Below are 20,141 nucleotides of genomic sequence, written 5' to 3'. Positions count from 1 at the left end.
GGGCGGTAGAAGGAGGATGAAATAAATGGCACATGTATAGGTCTGTTTTCTGGGAGCCTTGGAGAAAGGAGATGATGGGAATCCCATCAGAATAACCCTTACCAGCATAGAGTATACATTTATACATGTTTTTATTTACAAAAACCTTGTTGAGATAGGGTTCTTGATTTTCATTTTGTAGATGGGGTCAGGTGAGTATCACGACTGTGAAGTAACTTCTCAAAGTTCCAGCAAGGGGATGAACCAGAGATGGAAACCAGATCTACTGACTCAAATTCTATGGTTTTCTCATTCCTCAGGGCTTGCCTCTCCCTCCATGAATCAAGCCCAGAAAGGCAGGATGGAAGAGAAATGGAAAGGAAGAGGCAGTTGTGATTTGTGGATTTATGCTGCCCTTCTTATCCTCATCTAAGATTTTTCTGAAGTTCCTTTAACATCTAAGAAAAACCACATATGCTAAAAAAACCCAACCCAACAGCTTGCAGTAGCCTGGGATTCCAGAATAAATACTGAAATTGGCAGGACACATAGTATCCTTGCTCTTGATGGGTCACGTGAGGACACTGCCTAACATCCGTCATGTGTGTGTCTGGGAACATACAATATTTATGTCTCATCCAGCACTCAGATGCCTCCTTCTTGTGCCAAAAAGAACTGCTGTGTCCTACCTTCTGATCTAATCTAAAAATGTCATCAAAATCTGGCCCCAAAGACCTATAAATTCTTTTTAAGTGGAGGAGACTTGAGTATCCTCCCAGCCTCCTCAAAGAATGGCTCAGATGAAATCATGCCAAGTACTGAGTAAACGGGAGGGGTTTTTTAGTGGAAACCATAATGCTACGCTGTGGCTGCATTTTCACAATACTTCGGGGGTGGGAGGGTGGTCCCTCTGCCTGGATAGGCTGGAAGGCTATTTAACATTTTGTTCAGGGGAAACACAGCCCAGATTCAACAGTCAAGACCAAGTCATGAGACTCACTAGAGGCAAACTCTGGCACCAGCCCCAACTGCTTCTAGGCAGCTGTGCCTTCATTTGAACAAAACCACCTAGAACATGCCCACATGGAAAAAACAAAGCAAAATCTAGCACTGCACAGAACTTTAGCATGTGGCATCTCAGGAAACTGATGCTTAAATCCAGTTTAATACATGAATCTTTTTCTCTGAAAGCAGTGAGGATGGTATCACTTAGATGTGTAATCTAAAAAAGCCAAACAGAGAAAGAGAGAATAGAGTGGTGGTATATTAGGGGGTAGAGGATGGGGGAAATGGGGTGATGCTGGTCAAAGGGTACAAACTTCCAGTTATAAGAGTAACAAATTCTGGGGATCTCCAGTACAGCCTGGAGATTATAGCTCATAACACTGTATCATATACTCCAGCGTTGCTAAGAGAGATCCTAAATATTTTCACCACACACAAAAAATGGTAATTATGTTAAAGGGATGGAGATGTTAGCTAATGGTACGATGATAATCAGTTTGCAATATATAAGTGTATCAAATCAACACAGTGGACACCTTAAACTTACACAATGTTATAGGTCAATTCCATCTCAATAAAGCTAGGGTAGGGGTTAAATAATGGCTAAGCAGTATAACTGTTGAATGTGTGTTGCTATAGTTAAAAAAAAAAAAAAAAAAGAAAAGAAAAAAAAGACCGGTTATTAGGTGAAGAGGTAGACTGAAGAATAGCTTTTGCGAGAAAATATCCATCAATATATGTGGTAAGACTTGGAGAACACGTAAGATAATGTTGATTGCTGTATGTGGATATTGAATTTATAAATGATTTTTCTCTTTGTATTGTCTGCATTTTTGCAAAGCATATATATAAAAGCAGAGGGAAAGATTTTTAAAAAGAAAACAAGAGAGCTATTTCTGGGAAGTGCCTTCATACCCCAAATCTGATTTGTCACGTGACCAAAATTTTGAAGATGACTCACTGAAACCAAGCACTGAAAAAAATAATGCCAAAAATTTCTAAGAATTTAATCTATGCTTAGCATTTCTTTGGGAGCAAGAAGTACCCATTTTGATAAGGTAGCTGTATCTGGCCTTAGATGATGTTGAGAAATGTTTATGATAATCAGCACCTAGTTGAGAACTAAAGTAAGAGAACAGTATTTCCACCTTTCAGTTTAAAAGTCTTTAAACACCCAATCTTCCATACTAATCTTAAATGCTTGTACTTATTTTTTAAAAACTAGATTGAGAGAAGTTTCAATTTTCAAAATGTATCACATATCCAAATTAGGTTGAAAACTAGCTGCAGGGAAGGACATTTTACCTTGGTCCAAGGAGTATAACAGAGGGAAGATCTGAGAAAGTCACTGCAGGACTCACCTGGCCAGCAAGATGCCCTGGTACTCTTCCAGTTGTCTCATGAAGCTGGGGTTGGGCTTGGTCACTGTTCGCCTTTCCTTCACGTAGTCATAGGCTCGGTCCAGATTCCAGCCATATTCCTTCATTGCGTAGGCAATCACAGTGGAGGCTGAGCGACTCACCCCCATTTTGCAGTGCACAAGGCATTTAGATCCATGTTTCCTAGGTTGGGGGATTGAGGTACACAGAAAAACACTATAGTGAGTACATTTTAAAAGCTAGGTTCTAAATGTTTCCAAGTCTCCTGTCGCCCTTCCATTTTCTGTCAATCCATCCTACCTTAGTGTACTCGTATACATGTATAGTCAAATGTGCAGGGAGGGTAGGCAATTCTAGTGTACTCAAACAATATTCAATGTTAATATTAATTCTTTTTAATTTATTCAAGCAAACATTTACCAGGCAACCATCATATGTAAGACAATGTACAAGGTCCTGGGATGCAAAGATAAGTAAATCTTCTAAAGGGTAGGGGGTTCAGTGGGAGAAACAGATAATTAAAATGGTAACTGCAATGACAGTTGATCACAGATTGTGAGGGGAAGAATTTTCAATTTAGAGACTGGACTCCACTTTATGTGTTTGGAGGCCAGTCCCCGCACCGCCTCAGGGACATGTTTCAAGGCTGGCACACTCTTGAGTTAAGAGTGTGACAGTGATTCATCTAATTCATCCAAATGTTCAGAGTTGCTTCTAGTTCAAGTTCCAGTAAAGGTTCTGCCCCTGGAGGAAAGTACAAAACAAACGAAACTAACCCTCCTCTTTACTCAGATGTAGCCCTAGATATTATTTTCCACCACACTACAACCCTGTTCGGCCTAGGGGCTGGCTAGACAATCTGTGAGGTTAGATGGGACCATGTGATGCCCTATGTGACTTTCTTAGTGAGGAGGGTGGAATGATTAACTACCTGTTGTTTTAATGGAGTGGAAGAAAGAGAAAACAAAGTTACCATAAAGTGACACTAAGAAACAAACAAAACCCTTAAGTCTTAACATGCCAGAGCTCATTACGCTGGATATGAACATTACTCAGTTATGCTACTTCTCTAATAACACAATGTGTGACACAGAGTAAGTCTTCAAATATTTACCAAATATATGAACAAACTTAGGGGTGGTCTGCTGTTAGAGCTGTCAGCTGTTAAGTAAAAATATTTTAAAATATGGAAAAAGGAATGGTTACTCTTTTTACCAGTATACATGGGCTAAAAAAATCCTTCCCAAGTGGCTATTCCAATAAGTTAAAAAAAAAAAGAAAAAAAAGTACATCGCCTAATAGGGAAACCTATTCATTCACTCATTCACTATATCACAGTAGACAAGCTTCCTTCCAGAAGCTTGTAATTCTTCTGTTGGAGATAGATACACATTGAAGACTTAAGTACAATGCAAGGAGACATGAGGTTCTGTGCCAAAATGAGTGAACCAGATAAGTGATAGGAAGAAAGAGAATGGTTGGTAATAATGGTCTGGAATAACGGAAATAGTCTAAAAAGGAAGGTAAGATTAACCTGCTACCCATCATTTAGAGGCAAAATTTTGGAGTCCATAGGTTGGTGCAGGTGTTTGTCTGTGTGTGCTTAGATGATCCCAACTGACTAGGATATTGTTTTGTTTATGACACCACAGGGTTTTCATTTAAACTACAGTGCACAGTGACTCAGACTGAAGTTCAGACATGTGCTCTATATTTTTCCATCAAGCTCTGACATCAAATTTCAGGTCTATACTTGCAGGCTTTGAAGGTACTCAAAGTTGGACAGTTTTAAGAAAAATACAATTATAAAACCCACCCACATAAAATCATTTCTTCATTTTGAACTGGGCTTTTTCAGTGGATGGCTTGTAACTCACATACTGAAAGATTTGAAGTCAGTTCTCACCTAATCCATCTTCATCTTTCAGTTCTGGCCACACACTTCCCCTATCTCTCCCATCCCTCCCTGAGCCAGTTGTCTAGATTAAGCCTGGTATCACTTTAGGAATCCTAAACTCACCCATATGTAGGTTGTGTCTGGAATTCAGGGCCCTGATTTGGATGAAATACATGAGGTGTCCAGGGGGCCATTTAAGGAGGCACTCACTCACAGACGCTGACCCACACTTGCATGGGCCTGAGCAGGAGGGCCCGCTTACAGCAACCTGGGTGCCTCACATATCTCACCTCAATCCCAGCCCTGCTGAAATTGGCTTTTTTTTCACGGGGACTGGGGCCTCATCTGAACTCTAGCCTCTTTGGCAGTGATCCTGACAACTTGCCTGGTCTTTTCCAGTCTCCTTTGCTCAAGGACCTAGACTATATACTAGATGGACTCTGAAATCAGACATGATCTCAGGTTCAAGTCCTATCTTCACCACTTGTTACTTAACCTCTCTGAACCTCATCTCTACAGTCTTTCCCCATCTCTACAAAAGGATGACAGCACATGCCTCTCTAGGTTTTGGAAAATATTACATAAGAGAATATGGGTAAAGTATCTGGCATGCAGTAAGCATGCCATGAGTGGTATTATTGAGAACAATTTCATAGGCTTCAAACATATAAAACACTCAGGTGTTAGCTAAGGACTGAGAGTATGGGCTCAAAGCTAGTGTAGGAGGATTCAGGGTAACTAAGAGGAAGGACTTCTTGACTATGGAGGGTCTGCAGAGAGATGTGGAATCAGTGCTGAAGGAGGACTTTAAAAACAGAAGTGCTTCTCATCTGCCATGGATGATTTGGATGTGGTCCCATTGAAGAGGGCAGCACGGCCAGCATGCTCATTTACAGTTCCTTCTACTGAAGGAATATGTAGGATTGGCAAGGAAATCCCCAGGGACTTAAAAAAAAAACAACTAGTGCTGACATATTAATACTAATTAATATTAAACACTAAATTAATACTATTAAATAGTTTCACTAAAAGGACCAATTTAAAGATGACATCAACAGAAGGGCCAGAGAAAAATTTCACTGTTTAGAGTACCATAAAAGTAAAGTAAAAGAATGAGAAGGCTTCCAAACCCCACTACGTGTCTCCTCATCTTCAGGAAGAAGAGCTCTCTGTGCTCTGCCCATGTGGGGCAATTTCTATTACACAACTTTCAAATGTCCACCTTGACAACTTGAGCATTTCATTCAGAATTTCTTCCTTCTCTTATTCTTATTTCTTTTGCAGCAGCTTAGGTTTATTTTCCCTAATTTTGTGCTCAATGGAAACAGTCAACATGAGGTGATCTTCTTCCACGGGCTTCATCCACTTACAGGAAAAGGATGAAGTCTCTAGTCAACTGTTCCCTAGGATTAAGGAATCTCAGTGTCCTTTTTCTCTTTACTTCCTTCTCCCTGAGTATAGTCAAGCAGGTTATCTATAGCTTTAGGCCTCACCCATGGATGGTGCACAAGGAACACAGGTCAGAATATGTGTGTGGGACCATTACTCACTTTGCTTTAGAGATGAATTTGTAAGTGTCATTCCAGTAAGCCAGGAGATCCGTTGCCTCTTCGTCATATACGCGGATGTTATGATACTCAAAGACTCCTGGGAAGAAGTTATCTATCTCTCGAGTGACATTCAAGATATAGCGCACCCTGTGAGGAAACCAAGGGAGAATATGGGCTCTACTACTAGGTTCCTCTTGAGTTGTTAAAATTACCAGAAACATAGTTTATTCTTTGGAAGTCATTTGTATTAAATCAGGACTATTAACATCTACCTCAAGGAAAAAAAACAAAAACAGGAAAGGGAAAAATCTCCTTTACCTTTCTAAATGTCAGATTTTGCTCTATTACTCTCTCTAAACTACAAGAAAGGCAAAAGAGGTGAGGGATGGGAGGGTCAGAGGAAAGTCAGACCTGAAACTCTCTTAACTCTTCTAAGCTGCATTCCTGGCCACGACAGCAGGCGATGTGTCTGAGTTCTCCCATACCGAGAGGCTTGCAGAAAAGGGTTTCTGTATCATAAATTTCTTCTGCTCTCTCTCTCTCTCTCTCACTGCACAACTTCAATAAATGCTTGGGTCTAGTTTGCCACAGGGTTATCTTTTCTCAGTGCTGTGTGGACTTAAACATCACTGGAGTTTACTCCAGCAACACAACACAGACTTACTTATTTCTCTCTGTAGAAGCTGCTTCCTTCTTAGAACTACACATGGGTTCTTACAAACCCAATCTCTGAAGTCAGACAAAATGACTACAGAGAGAGAGAGAGTCATAGTTAACCAGTTCTGTGGTTAAGTTCCAGAGATCAAAATTTTTCTGAAACATTTGAATCTCGGCATCAAAGTTCATTACTACAAAGAATTTTTTTCCTTTTTAATTTAAAAAGCAAGCATATGCAATTGTGGAAAACAGTATGTAGAGTTACTCTACAGCATATTCCTCTCTGAGGTATAAATCCAAAAGAAATGAAAACATAAGTTACCCCAAAATTTGTGTGTGAATGGGCACAGCATTCATACATTAATAGCTAAAAAGTGGCAACAACTCAAACGTCCATCAACTGACAAATGTGGTATTTCCAAACAATGGAACATTACTTGGCAATAAAAAAGGGAATGAAGTTACTAACACATGTTTCAACATTGATAGATCTTGAAAATATAATGCTAAGTGGAAGATAGTATTCTTAAAAAACCACATATTATATGATTCCATTTAAATGGAATGTCCAGAATAGGTAAACGTATAGAGACAGAAAGTAGACTGATTAGTAGTTTCTAGAAGCTGGGGGAAAAAGGGTACATGATTTCTTTTTCGGGTTGAAAAACTATAAATTAATACCACGGTAATAAATACCATTTAAGTGTACATTTTAAAGTATATTTATTTGAGAGAGGGATGACAGAAGGCAGGGGAGGGAGGGAGGGAGAGAGAGTGTGAGAGAGAGCATGTGCAAGCTGGGGAGGGGTAGAGAGAATCCCAGGCAAGCTTCTCAGTGTCAGCCTGGAGCCTGATGTGGGGCTCGAACCCATGAACCATGAGATCATAACCTCAGTTGAAATCAAGAGTTGGACACCTAACCAACTGAGCCACCCAGGTGCCCCAAAGTATACATTTTAAATGAGTGAACTATATGTGAATTTTATCTCAATATAATGGTCAGAAAAAAAAAAAAAGGAAAGCACACTTATCTTATTTAAAATAAAAATGGAACCACCTCCCACCTCTAATCCCATACTTTAGTAATAGATTACGGCAGTACAAGGTTTCCCAATCCTATTCATTACAGAACTCTACACAGCCACTACCAATTGAGAACAGCACCCCCTGAAATTTGTTTGCCACCTCTATATGGAGTAGCATTTTACTTGGGGTTCTGAAGTCAGTAAGATTGGGTGAAAATGGTCTTATGTCAAAATTAAACTTGAATATCCCTTAAATCATCCACAAGGGGCAGTATACATGTTTTGTAACTGTAATTCTTAATCCACAAGAGTTTAAGAACCAGTGAATTTATGAAACGATCTAACTAGATGTCTGAGCATCTAACTATACTGTTTTTTAAGATAGATACATCTGTGTTTTATAATTTAGCATTTTAAGCAGTAAATGAGATGAACAGGTATCATCTCCATTGATCTTGTCAAAGTGTATTCTAAACTCAAAGATGTATGCATGATGTAATTTCAATGCATTTGCCAGGCAACAGCTGCATCAAGTCTCAGATTCCATATTAAATACTGTATCTCTGTGCTAGTTTCTGGCAAGTCAGTCAATTTTTCTATTATTCCTTCACATTTACTGAGCACCCTCTTGGTATAAAGCTCTGAGTAAGGTAGACGTACGTTTTACACAAAACTAAGATACAGTCTCTATTTTCAAGAACTCTAGACTCAATTCTAATTTAAAATTTCTAAGTTCTCTTTATTTTCATATCTTAAATTAAGTAATAACCAGATTCACAGGCCCCCTTCTCTCAACCCAAGACCTCTTTGTATAATTCTTTGGCTTAAGTCTTGTCCCAAATTCACTTTAACAATTAGGATATATCTTTCTTTTGAGGGAGAAGTAGGGAGTATGTATCTAATCATGTTAAAGATAACCAGAAGGCTGACTTACAGCTGAGAAAACAGGCAGCCATCACTACTTCTGGGTTTCAGTAGGTCTGATCACTGTCCACAATCAAGTTACATGTGGCCAATTTTCAGACATGACTTTCTCTTCTTTTACTGGGATAATTTGGCCTCCTAAGGCCAAGTTCAATGAAAAATTTAGGTATTGGCTAAGAAGTAAAAAGGTTAGAAGCATGGCAGCTTTTTGGTTGCTGAATGTTCATGGTCGTCTCAACAGCTACAATCAAACTCAATAACCATGCTGCTCAGGGGCACATTTCTTAATACAAGGTAGAATGTATTCTTGTTCCATTTCAGAAGCTTGTCCACTTTATATTTAAAACCTACTTGGGGCACTTGGCTGGCTCAGTCTGTGGAACATGCAATGCCTCATCTTGGGGTTGTGGGTTCGACCCCACGTTGGGTATGGAGATTGCTTAAAAGTAAAATCTTAAAAACAAACAAACAAAAAACTACTTAGACTTCAAGCACCTTACTAAAAAAGGATGGGACTGAGTCTTATTTTTCTTTGGATTCCTAGTATCTAGCACTGTACCTAGTCCACAGAAAATGATCAATAAATGTTGATGAATAGCTGTGAACCCAACATATGCAGTTCTGTGTACTCTTACATAAAAAATAGGAACCAAAGGTAAAACTATGAAGTAAAAAGATCAGTGGTTGCCAGAAGTGGAAGTGGGAATAAATGGTCAGAACAGAGGATTTTTAGGGCATTGAAAATACTCTGTATGATACCATAATGATGGATGCACGATATTATACATCTGTCCAAAGCCACAGAATGTACACCACCACCAGTGAACTGTAAAGTAAATACGGCCTTTGGGTGATTATAATGTATCAATGTAAGTTCATCAATTGTTAACACATGCAACCCCTTTGGTGGGGATGGTGTTAATGGGAGAGGCTATGCATGTATGGGGGCAGGGGAATATGGGAAATCTCTGTACCTTTCCTTCAATTTTGCTGTGAACCTTAAACTGTTCTAAAAACAAACAAAAGGGACCAATAACTACATTTGGTTTTAAAACAGTGCAAAAGACATGCACATCTGTTTTGGAAAGCCTTTCCATTGAAACAGAAGATCTTTCTTAGGAGGTGTTGGATGAAACAGTGGGATAACAGCCACTTAAATTTTTATTAGATTCCACCTGATTAGAATCAACTGGAAGCAACTCTTAAGCTTAAAGTTACTCATTGACACCATATTTAACAGGAAAAAGTAAAAAACAAACAGCGATTTCAGTCATGGGGTTGAAAGCAATTGCTGTGTGTGCTTACCCTCGGTTTTGTAAATCCTCTAAATTTGAGGCATTCCATTCAGAGCCCTGTGGAACCAAAAAAACAAGGTTAGGGAGTATTAGCAAATGAACAAAATACAATATTTGAAAAGGTGTCCTATGAGGGAAGAAGCAGATCCAATAACATCTATCGCATTTCCTCTCTGTAACTCAGGTACTTCGTATGTTATAACAATTAGTTTTCACAAATGAAAGTGTAAAAAAGTTATCTTCATTTTTACAGATAAGAAAACCAACTCCCATAGAATTCAAATAATTTTTGCTCAAGATCATACTCTGGAAAGCTGTCTTTGATCATACTCCAATTAAGTTAAATGTCATCTGTTTTTCTGGTTTATAGTATTCTGATTTCTTTCAAAGGTATGTATCACAATTTCTACTTGTATATTTATTTGTTTCTTTACTACCTCTCTCCTCCACTATAACATAAGCTTCCTGAGGACAGCTTGTTGCCTATGGAAACCCCTGAACAGTGAGTGCCTGGCACCTGGTCAAGGTACTGAATAAACATGTGTTAAATGAACAAAGTGGCATTATTATGAATTAAACCTAGATTTCATTCTAAAGCCCACATTCTTTCTAGTGTATTATATTACATCAAAGGACAGCTAAATAGTAGCTTCTGTTAAATGAGGGAAACATGATAATGCAAAACTTAAAAAAGGGAGGGTTGTACAGATTTGGAGATCAATTTTTCATATTTTACCACATTTGCTTTCTCTCTTCCCTTCCCTTTCTTTCAGTATATATCATACTTTTTTCTCCTGAACCATTTGAAAGTAATTTGAGCAATCATGACACTTCAATACTTGACCATGTATTGCTTATGAACAAGAAAATTTTCCTATTCCCATTTTTACAACTAAGAAAGAGAACACTAACACAATGATATTCTAATACATTATATTTGAATTTCAAAAATTGACCTCTCAAACTATCCTTTATATTCATCCAATCAAGAGTCATACTTTACAGGGGGTGCCTGGGTGGCTCAGTTGGTTGAGTGTCTGGCTTTGGCTCAGGTCATGATCTCCTGGTTTGAGCACCGTGTCGGGGTCTGTGCTGACAGCTCAGAGCCTGGAGCCTGCTTCAGATTCTGGGTCTCCCGCTCTCTCTGCCCCTCCCCCACTCATACTTGTCTCTCTCAAAAATAAATAAAACATTAAAAAAATTATACTTTGCATTTAGTTGCCATGTCTCTTTCTCATTTAATCTGGCCCTGGACAGTCCACCCGGACTTTGTTTTTCATGATGACATTTTTGTAGACTACAGGTCTATAATCTTGGAGAACTCTTCACAATCTGGATTTGTCTGATTTGTTTCCTGCTGATTAGATCAGGTCAAACATTCTTGGCAAGAATATTACAAGGATGATGCTGTGTATTTCCTATTGCATGAAATCTTGAGGTACACAATGTCAGTTTGTCTCATTATTTGTCATGCTGAGTTTGAATTCTTGCTAGGTTCCTTTGTATCTGCCACACCCCACTATTGTAAAGGTTCCTTTATCTATAGGTATTAATGATCTATAGGTATCATTAGGTTATCTATAGGTATTAATGATCTTTTTTTTTTTTAATGTTTATTTTTGAGAGAGAGAGAGAGACAGCAAGCGAGTGAGTGAGCGTGAGTCAGGGAGGGGTAGAGAGAGAGGGAGACACAGAATCCGAAGCAGGCTCCAGGCTCTGAGCTGTCAGCACAGAGCCTGACGTGGGGCTTGAACCCACAAACTGCGAGATCATGACCTAAGCTGAAGTCTGATGCCTCACCAACTGAGCCACCCAGGTGCCCCAGTATTAGTGATTTTTGAAGTCATGTGAATATCCTGTTTCACAATAATCTCTTACTCTATAGTTTGGGCATCAGCTGCTGACCTTGCCCAAATTACTTTACTGGAGGTTTACAAAATGGTGGTTTTCTAATTTTATCATTCCTTCTGCATTCCTACCTGCATTCTTCTGTAAAGGAGAGCTTCACCTAATCATTCCTTCCACACTCTGAACTCTTGAATTCTTTTTGCATTTAGAATGTTTTTATCCATTACCATTTTTTTTGACACTCAAATTGTCCTGAATTGGCCAGTGGGAATCTCTTCAAGTAAGCAAGCTCCTTTTGATATTGACCCCACTAGTCTTTGACCCCACTACTTCCTTGCTTCCTAGTTTAAGAGTTGTTCCAGAATCATTCTGTGAGTGGAATTAGCCATTTCCCCAAGGAGTCCTGGTTTTAGCAAAGAATGTTATTTTGTAATCAAGATCTGGACATTAATTAGATATGTTTAGAAGTATGGATCATTGTTTCTAAACTTTCCAGTGGACAGATCTAGGAAATATTTTTTAAAAAAATATTGAATACATTGGTACCTCCAGTTCAAATTTAACACCACAAGGTACTTCCTTTCTTTCTTGCCCCTTTGCCATCATTTATGGCTCCCTATTCCACTGAGATAACCTTGGTTTCCAACAACTCATTTGCTCTATTTACAAAATAGTTTCAACATTATTTTTCCAATACCAATTACACCAATTACAAACCCATTAAGTTCAAATTTCCTGGGGTGTCTGGGTGAATTGGTTGAGTAAGCATCTGACTTCAGCTTAGGTCATGACCTCATGGTTCGTGAGTTCAAGTCCCGCATTGGGCTCTGCAATGACGGTGTGGAACCTGCTTGTGACTCTTTCTCCCTCTCTCTCTCTGCCCCACACGGACTCGTGCTCTCTCAAAAATTTTTTTCTTTCTTTGCAGTTTTTTTTCCTCTTCCCATGAAGAGGTTAAGTCAGAATATTATGCTGAAAGTTACTTGAATTAATTTCTTTCTGTGAAGTTACCCATTTGATATACATTTGGATTCATTTGCTCCTGTTTGTATTCAATTTTAGGGTGTGATTTTTCCATTCTTTTCCATTTGATTTTGAATATGCAAAACTTTCATAAGACTGCAAGTCAAAAGTTTATTAAAAGGTAAACTTGAACCCTCACTCCTACTCCAATCTCCCCAAGAGAAACCACTGTAACTAGTTTCTGGTTTATTCTACCTATGTTCTAAGCAAATACGCCCTTATTATCACTTGTTCCTTATGTAAAAGTAGTATACGATACATATGTTTGTTCTTTGCTTGCTTCACTTGACAATATAGCCTCAGAACCACTCCACAGCACAGTTCAGAGACCCTCCTGACTCTTTCTTACACCTACATAGCACTTCATTGGATAGTCATAGAATAGTTGATTCACCTAGTCTCCTGTGAATGATGTTTCATATCTGTGGAAGTGAGACTGTTGAGCCAATGAGCAGTTTTGTTGGGCATTGCTCAATTCCTCTCCACAGAGGCTGAGACAATCTGCATCCCCACAGCAATGTAGGGAGAGTGCCCCTTTTTTTCCCCAGAGCCTTGCCAACAAAACCTGTGGTTAGGCTTCTGAATTTCTGCCAATCTGACAGGTGTGAAATGTTACCTCAGTGTAATTTCAATTTGCATTTCTCTTAAAAGTGAGCAACTTTTCAATGTTTCAGGCTCATTTTCTATCTTTGGACTATCTGTTCATCTCTTTTGAAAAGGCAAACATTTTAAATAATTTACCTATTTTCGAATTATGTATTAAATGGAATTTAGCATTAGAAGACTCAGGTTCAAATCTCAACTCCCCATTCTACTGTGGGGCACTGAGCAAACTGCTTAACCTGTCTTCACTTTCCTGATCCATAAAATGGAACATTCCTCCCACCCTAGTCCTATATACCTAATGGGTACATTCTCAAATTATAAAGTTTTTCCTAATTCCTTCTGCCATGTGAGAACACACAGAGAAGTCAATGACCCAGAAGATGGCTGTCGCCTGACCACGCAGGTGCCCTGATCTCAGACTTTAGCTTACAGAACTTTGAGAAGTTTCTATTGTTTATAAGTCTCTGTTCCCCCCATCCTTGTCAAAACAAAACAAACCCAAAACGTTTCGCCCATATTAAAATGGAAAAACTCTCTTTCCATCATGAATTCTTTTCTAGACACTGTCCTTTTTTCCCTTCCCTTGCCAAGATTCATAGAAATCTAATCCCTTGCCAACATTCATAGAAATATAATCTAATACCTTCTTTGATTACTCATTTCCCATAAGTCTCAACCCACAGCACTGTGGCTTTTGCCCTCACTACTGTTGCTAATGTTACTAAGACCTCTTCTAATTGTCTAACCCAGGGGTCACTTTTGTGTCTTTATCTCATTGGCCTTCCATGAATATCTATCTATCTGATAGGATTCATTACTCCCTCCTTGTAGAATTAAAAAAAAAAATTTTTTTTAACGTTTATTTATTTTTGAGACAGAGAGAGAGACAGAGCATGAATGGGGGAGAGGCAGAGAGAGAGGGAGACACAGAATCGGAAGCAGGCTCCAGGCTCTGGGCCATCAGCCAAGAGCCTGACGCGGGGCTCGAACTCACGGACCGTGAGATCGTGACCTGAGCTGAAGTCGGACGCTTAACCGACTGAGCCACCCAGGCGCCCCTCTCCTTGTAGAATTAGATCAGACTGCACAAATATCTAGCCTCTTGTCTGGTACAAAAGAGAGGGTCAACAAATATTTGTTGAATGAATGATCAAATAAGACAAATAAATGAAACACTCTGAAACTGTAAAGTGTTATGCAAGCACTATCATTGTATTACAAGTGATATGTAATTTAATTTGGCTGAACTGGGAGACAGATCAAGGAGGCTGTGAAGGTGCATTTAGGTAAATGGACTAATAGACAACTGGTATTTTCTACAGACCAGGGCTCAGCTGACTTGCCTTAAAAAAATATGGGAGATTCTGAAGGCTCTGTGCTCAACCTTAGGAAATAAGCTCCCACACCAAAGAAAGAGGTTAAGAACCATAAAGGATTCAAGGAGACAGAAGCAAGCCATAAGGGTTGAGTGGCTAAACGTTAGCCAGGGAAATGTGACCACTTCACTTCTTAATTTAGAAATCTAAATCCTCTGTGGAACTCTGTCCAGCTAGATGGAAATAACCCTTACGTGATGGGAAAAGTCCATAGTTTTCATCTACCTGTCCAGAGAAAATTCAATCTGACAATCTGAAATGGCACATATCCAGAAACAAAAGAAATTAAAAGCTTTGGCTACTGACTGACTCAGTGAAGTCCATATAATGTGACTTGGGTTGTGCTTAGGGTTGCTTCAGGTTCAACCTGAAAGAAAGAACTGGAGTCTATGTGGTGTAATTACTTTTCTTTCCTCAATATAAATGCCATGCATATTAGCCACCTGGGGCCCTCCACAGACTCCATCTATTTTTTTCCTCCATGCTTCTCAGGCTTACAATGACACAATTCCAAGGGGTTTTTCCACTATGTTCTATGTAATTATGCAAAGTATATTCTAATCTTACTGAAGTGTAAGATGAAATCTTGGGACTATAATACATTCTTAAGTTCATTTCCATCTTTCACTCGTGTTCCCCTATACTGTGCCATTCCCAAAGACCCAAGTGATTAATTCCTTTCTTTCTTTCTAAAAAAATATATTTTTTAAGGAGGCTTCACGCCCAATGTAGGACTCGAACGCATGACCTGAGATCAAGTTGCACGCTCTACCAACTGAGCTAGCCAGGCGCCCCCAAGTGATTAATTTCTTCTCAAATGTCATCCTCAGGAAATAGCCTTGTGAGGGTCCAAATGTTCCAAGCAAAATAGAGGAGAGCACATTTATAGCACCTAAAGGAAGACTGTATTGGGGTTCTGCTAGGATCAGTATAACTTGATATCATCTCCAGGGATTGGTATCCTATCCATATCTTCTTCATCATACGACACCTACAGCCTCAATATTGTGAATCAAATTGTTGAGACAACCAGGCACAACATCTCTATTAATTTTTCCTTCTGAGAAAAGTTTATGCTATACATCTTCAGGTGAGGGACAAAATCATGAAGGATTAAAATAGCCCATCTGTTTTAAGTTCTGTTCATATACCCTCCATTTCTCTGCACCTACAGAAGTAACTACAATTTTAGGCTTAATTTTCCTTTGGAAATGAAACATTATTTTAAAAGGAGCTGTAATGTCAAATATTGAAAAATATTACAATCAGCAATAAAAATCGACTAGTTTTTTTATTCATGAACAAAATTATTGGTTGTGTCCAATATTCCTGTTTCCCTTGTTCAACTAAGAAAGCTGCCTGCCTTTCAGCAAAGGGTCTCTGTTCACATTTAGCTTTTTCTCAGCCAATGGGACAACATCCAGGAGAGCTGTTGATATTAAGACTTGATTGGGCAAAGGCTTCCAGCTCAGAGAAGTGGTACACTCTTAAGGATGTGGAAGAACTTTTTCTGGAAATACCCTGGCTTCCAACCAATCAATCCTCTCTTCTTGCTGAAGGTTTTCTTTAAACTATGCTCTATACTTTTCTCCATACCAGCTGGACACCTTTCTAAATAAACATCTCTGTGCAGTGCACTGCAGAGCTGAGCATTCTTTTGAAGGGAGGGGAAAAATCCTGCTGCCTCCCTTCACACAATCTGCTTTGCACTCCAGGCATGGCAGCTAAGCACAAGATGAAATGACTTTGCAGAAAACTAACACCACCACTTGCAGCTTGGATAAGACCTTTTTCCGTGTCAATTGCTGGAAAAGCCAGCAGAGCACAGACTCACTGGAGAAGAGAGAGGGGTCTGGATATAGGATATGGTGGTTCAAACAAGGGGAGTAAGCCATTGGGGAAGAAGTGTTCATGTACCCATTTTGTGCATAAGAGTTAAATTTCAGAATTCTCCAGTTGAAAGTTTTTCCCAAATAAGAGAATATTCAGAATGGAGAGAACATGTCCATTTTCTAGAAAATGGAATTATATGTGAAGCTGAGTAGATTTTCCCTTTTTCAAAAATCTATAGATACATATTAAAAAAATTAAAAAAAGACTAATATAACAAAAGATATCAGTGCTTACCTCTTTTGGTGATGAGCAAATGTTATGTTATTTATAGCTTTCTGAAATTGTCTAACTTTTCTACAATGAACGTGAATTATTTTTGTAATGAATAAAAAATCCAAGACAGAAGAATATGCCAATAATCATGCTAAGTGAAATAAGTCAGAGAAAGACAAGTATCATATGATTTCACTTATATGTGGAATATAAAAAGCAAACAAATAAAACCCAACTCAAATACAGAGAACAAACTGGTGGTTGCCAGAGGAAAGCTGGATGGGGGGATGGGTGAAATAGATAAAGGGGATCAAGAGTTACAAACTTCTGCACCTGGGTGGCTCAGCTGGTTAAGCGTCTGACTTCGGCTCAGGTCAGGATCTCATGGTTTGTGAGTTCGAGCCCCATAGGTTCTCTACTGTCAGCACAGAGCCTGCTTCAGATCTTCTGTTCCCCTCTCTCTGCCCCTCCCCTGCTTGCATTTTCTCTCTCTCAAAATAAATTAATAAGCTTAAAAAAATAGTTCAAGAGTTACAAACTTCCAGTCATAAATTACAGACGTGAAAATGTACAGGATAGGAAATACAGTCAATAATATTGTAATAATGTATGGTGACAGATGGTGACTGCAGTTATTGTGGTGAGCACTGAGTAATGTATAAAACTGTCGAATCAACAATGTTGTACACCTGAAACATTACATTGTATGGTAATTAAATTATACTTCAATAAAAAAATAAATAGAAAAGAATGGACTTTGTGTAGCTGACTAATAAGCAGTCTAAGCTTTCCATAATGATCATGAATCATTTTTATAATAAGTAAAAACACCCAAGACAGAAGGATATGCCAATAATCACGAAATAACAGGATCAATATACTGGTAGAAATACTGAAATGCATTTGTACTTGACTAGGGACTCTAATCTGGGAAGAACTGGATTGTTTTTTCTGCTAACAGTACTATTAAATTTTCTCTATTTGTCCTAAAATAAGCCAAGGAGAAGGTAGTTCTTGAGCGGGTGGCATCAGAGACACAGGGAAGTATACCTGAAGTTAAGCAGGTTGAATAGTCAGATATTAATTATATTTCATAGTCATCATGTCTACATCCTTTTTGGTATTAAAATATAAGCTAATGGAAAAGTGACTTCCAAGTTTATAGCTCTGGTCACTTTCTAACATGAGCTATTTTTGGCTACAGGCACTTGCCCTTCATAAAAATTAGTCATGTTACATAGACACAGTCAGGGGCAGGGTCCATTTGAATGAGTGACTCATAAGTTTTCTACAGAGAACACAAAAATTCTTTCCAATAATACAACAGCAGGGAACCCTTGTGGAGGTACACACAAAAGACAACAAAGTCAAGTGCTTTACAAATGGAAAGGTCAATGACAGTTTTGTAGTATGATCTACACTTAGACATGGCAACACACATTGGTCAAGTTAAAGTAATGGAAAAAAGTTCCTTTTCCAGCTCACAGCTTTTCATGAGTAATTTCATAGCTATACACCACTATGAATCACTCTACAAGCACACACAGAGCGTCAAAAATTAATTCAGGGCACAAGCCTTCAATGGCATAAAATCTGACTGCTTGGTGGCATAAACTCTTGAATATTCAGGGTGAGATGATCCAATTTAGCCAGCTGCTGTGCGTTTATTCCTCTTATCTCCTGTTTCTCAGCTTCTAGTCATTTCACAAATGTCCTTACTGGAGAAAGGAAGTGAAATTCAAACCAAATCAATTTAGTTTCTGGTTATTAGCATTTTTGGTCAAAGTGTGTGGAAGTGGAAACAAAACAAAGTTTTGACGTTCCCCACTGATTTTAATGACCCTTCTAACCTCATTCCCACTACCATGTATAGATGAAAACTAAAACTCTTAACATTTGGGAGGAAAATGGGTCTTAGGATTGTAGAAGGTTTCCCAATCCATCAGTCAGAAAGGTGTCCTTGGGCTAACCGCAGGTCATTAAATGTTCAGGAACCACGAAAACCAATTTTAAGTCACTGAAATTTTAGCAATCACAAAAGTATTTGGCGAACTCAAAATGTGGCCATAAGGTTCCAAATGTTTAAAAGTCCAATAGCATCTCAGTTATAAGTAGTTCCTACCTGCTCTGCTCAGATATATTAGACCTTAGGCAAATTTGGCAGATTTGAAAGAGTGATGACCTCAAAGGATCATTCTATTTGGATACATTGTATAAAACTATTATGGACTATTTTTTTTTTTTTTTGAGAGAGAGAGAGAGAGAGAGAGAAACAGTGCACAAGTGGGGGAGAGGGGCAGAAGGACAGAGAGAGAGAGAATTTCAAGCAGGCTCCACCCTAAGGCTCCATCTCATGACCCTGGGATCATGACCTGAGCCAAAATCAAGAGTTGGATGCTCAACCGACTGAGCCACCCAGGCTCCGGTTTTGGACTTTTGACTGTCATGAAAAACAGACAAGATACTTAACAATCGATGGGTGGAAGAAGGGCATGATTTATAGCATTTGCTTACTTCCTTGGTCTAAATTTTTCCACCCATTTAAAAAAAATTTTTTTTAGTGTGTATTTACTTTTGAGAGAAAGAGACAGAGTGTGAGTGGGAGAGGGACAGAGAGAGAGGGAGACACAGAATCGGAAGCAGGCTCCGGGCTCTGAGCTGTCAGTACAGAGCCCGACACGGGGCTTGAACTCACATGTGAGATCATGACCTGAGTTGAAGTCATACACTTAACCGACTGAGCCACCCAGGCGCCCCTCCCACCCATCATTTAAAAGATTTATTTATTTTGAGAGAGAGAGAGGGAAAGCATGCACATGAGCAGGGGAGGCACAGAGAGAGAGGGAGAGAGAAAATCCAAAGCAGGCCCAGCGCTATCAGTGCAGAGGTGATGAGTGGCTCAATCTCACAACTGGGAGATCATGACCTGAACTGAGAAATCAAGACTTGGACGCTTAACTAACTGAACCACCCAGGCACGCCCTGACCAATTTTAATCCACCAGCTTGATGTCACTGAATGAGGAACTGGGAAGAGATGAGCAGAAGCACACTACTAGATAACATTTCCACCATACAATAGATGTAAATAATCTAAGAGCACAGATAACAGTAAAATGTAGCAAAAAACTAGGAAGTAATGAAGTTTGAGTATTTATTACCTGTGTTTTAAATTTAAGTTACATTTTATTTAAATATAATATGGACTAGATTCAGCACATCACTTAAAGCAGCCTGAGACTTACCAAGAATACATGCTCAAATATCTGTGTAGGACTATCCATCTGACCAAGGATCACTATCATTTCATTATCTATAAATTCCTTGAATTCTCGCAAGTTACACACCATTTGCATTTCCAACTCAGTTCGTATCTGAAACAAAGAGGACATATTTTACTTCTCTGGAAAGTGCCTCTGTACTTCCAACCACTATTTCTTTTATTTTATTTTATTTTATTTTTTTATTTTTG

General features: G+C 38.9%; 1 protein-coding gene across 5 annotated transcripts in view; it reads right to left on the bottom strand.

Annotated features, from left to right (window-relative positions):
- The window catches only part of SSH2 (slingshot protein phosphatase 2), a 257,943-nt gene that overhangs the window by 16,739 nt on the left and 221,063 nt on the right, over positions 1-20,141 (bottom strand). For all 5 annotated transcript variants that reach the window (XM_047833996.1, XM_047833995.1, XM_047833998.1 and 2 more), the window contains 4 exons: positions 19,915-20,043; positions 9,722-9,768; positions 5,811-5,957; positions 2,346-2,546 (listed from right to left, as the gene is read on the bottom strand). In XM_047833996.1, coding sequence (XP_047689952.1) covers positions 2,346-2,546; positions 5,811-5,957; positions 9,722-9,768; positions 19,915-20,043 — 524 coding nt within the window. The remainder of the gene's footprint in view (positions 1-2,345; positions 2,547-5,810; positions 5,958-9,721; positions 9,769-19,914; positions 20,044-20,141) is intronic.

This window comes from Prionailurus viverrinus, chromosome E1, assembly GCF_022837055.1.
Source record: "Prionailurus viverrinus isolate Anna chromosome E1, UM_Priviv_1.0, whole genome shotgun sequence".
Lineage (NCBI taxonomy): Eukaryota > Metazoa > Chordata > Mammalia > Carnivora > Felidae > Prionailurus > Prionailurus viverrinus.
The sequence above is the reverse complement of the archived record's forward strand: the minus strand, read 5'-3'. Positions and strand labels throughout refer to the sequence as shown.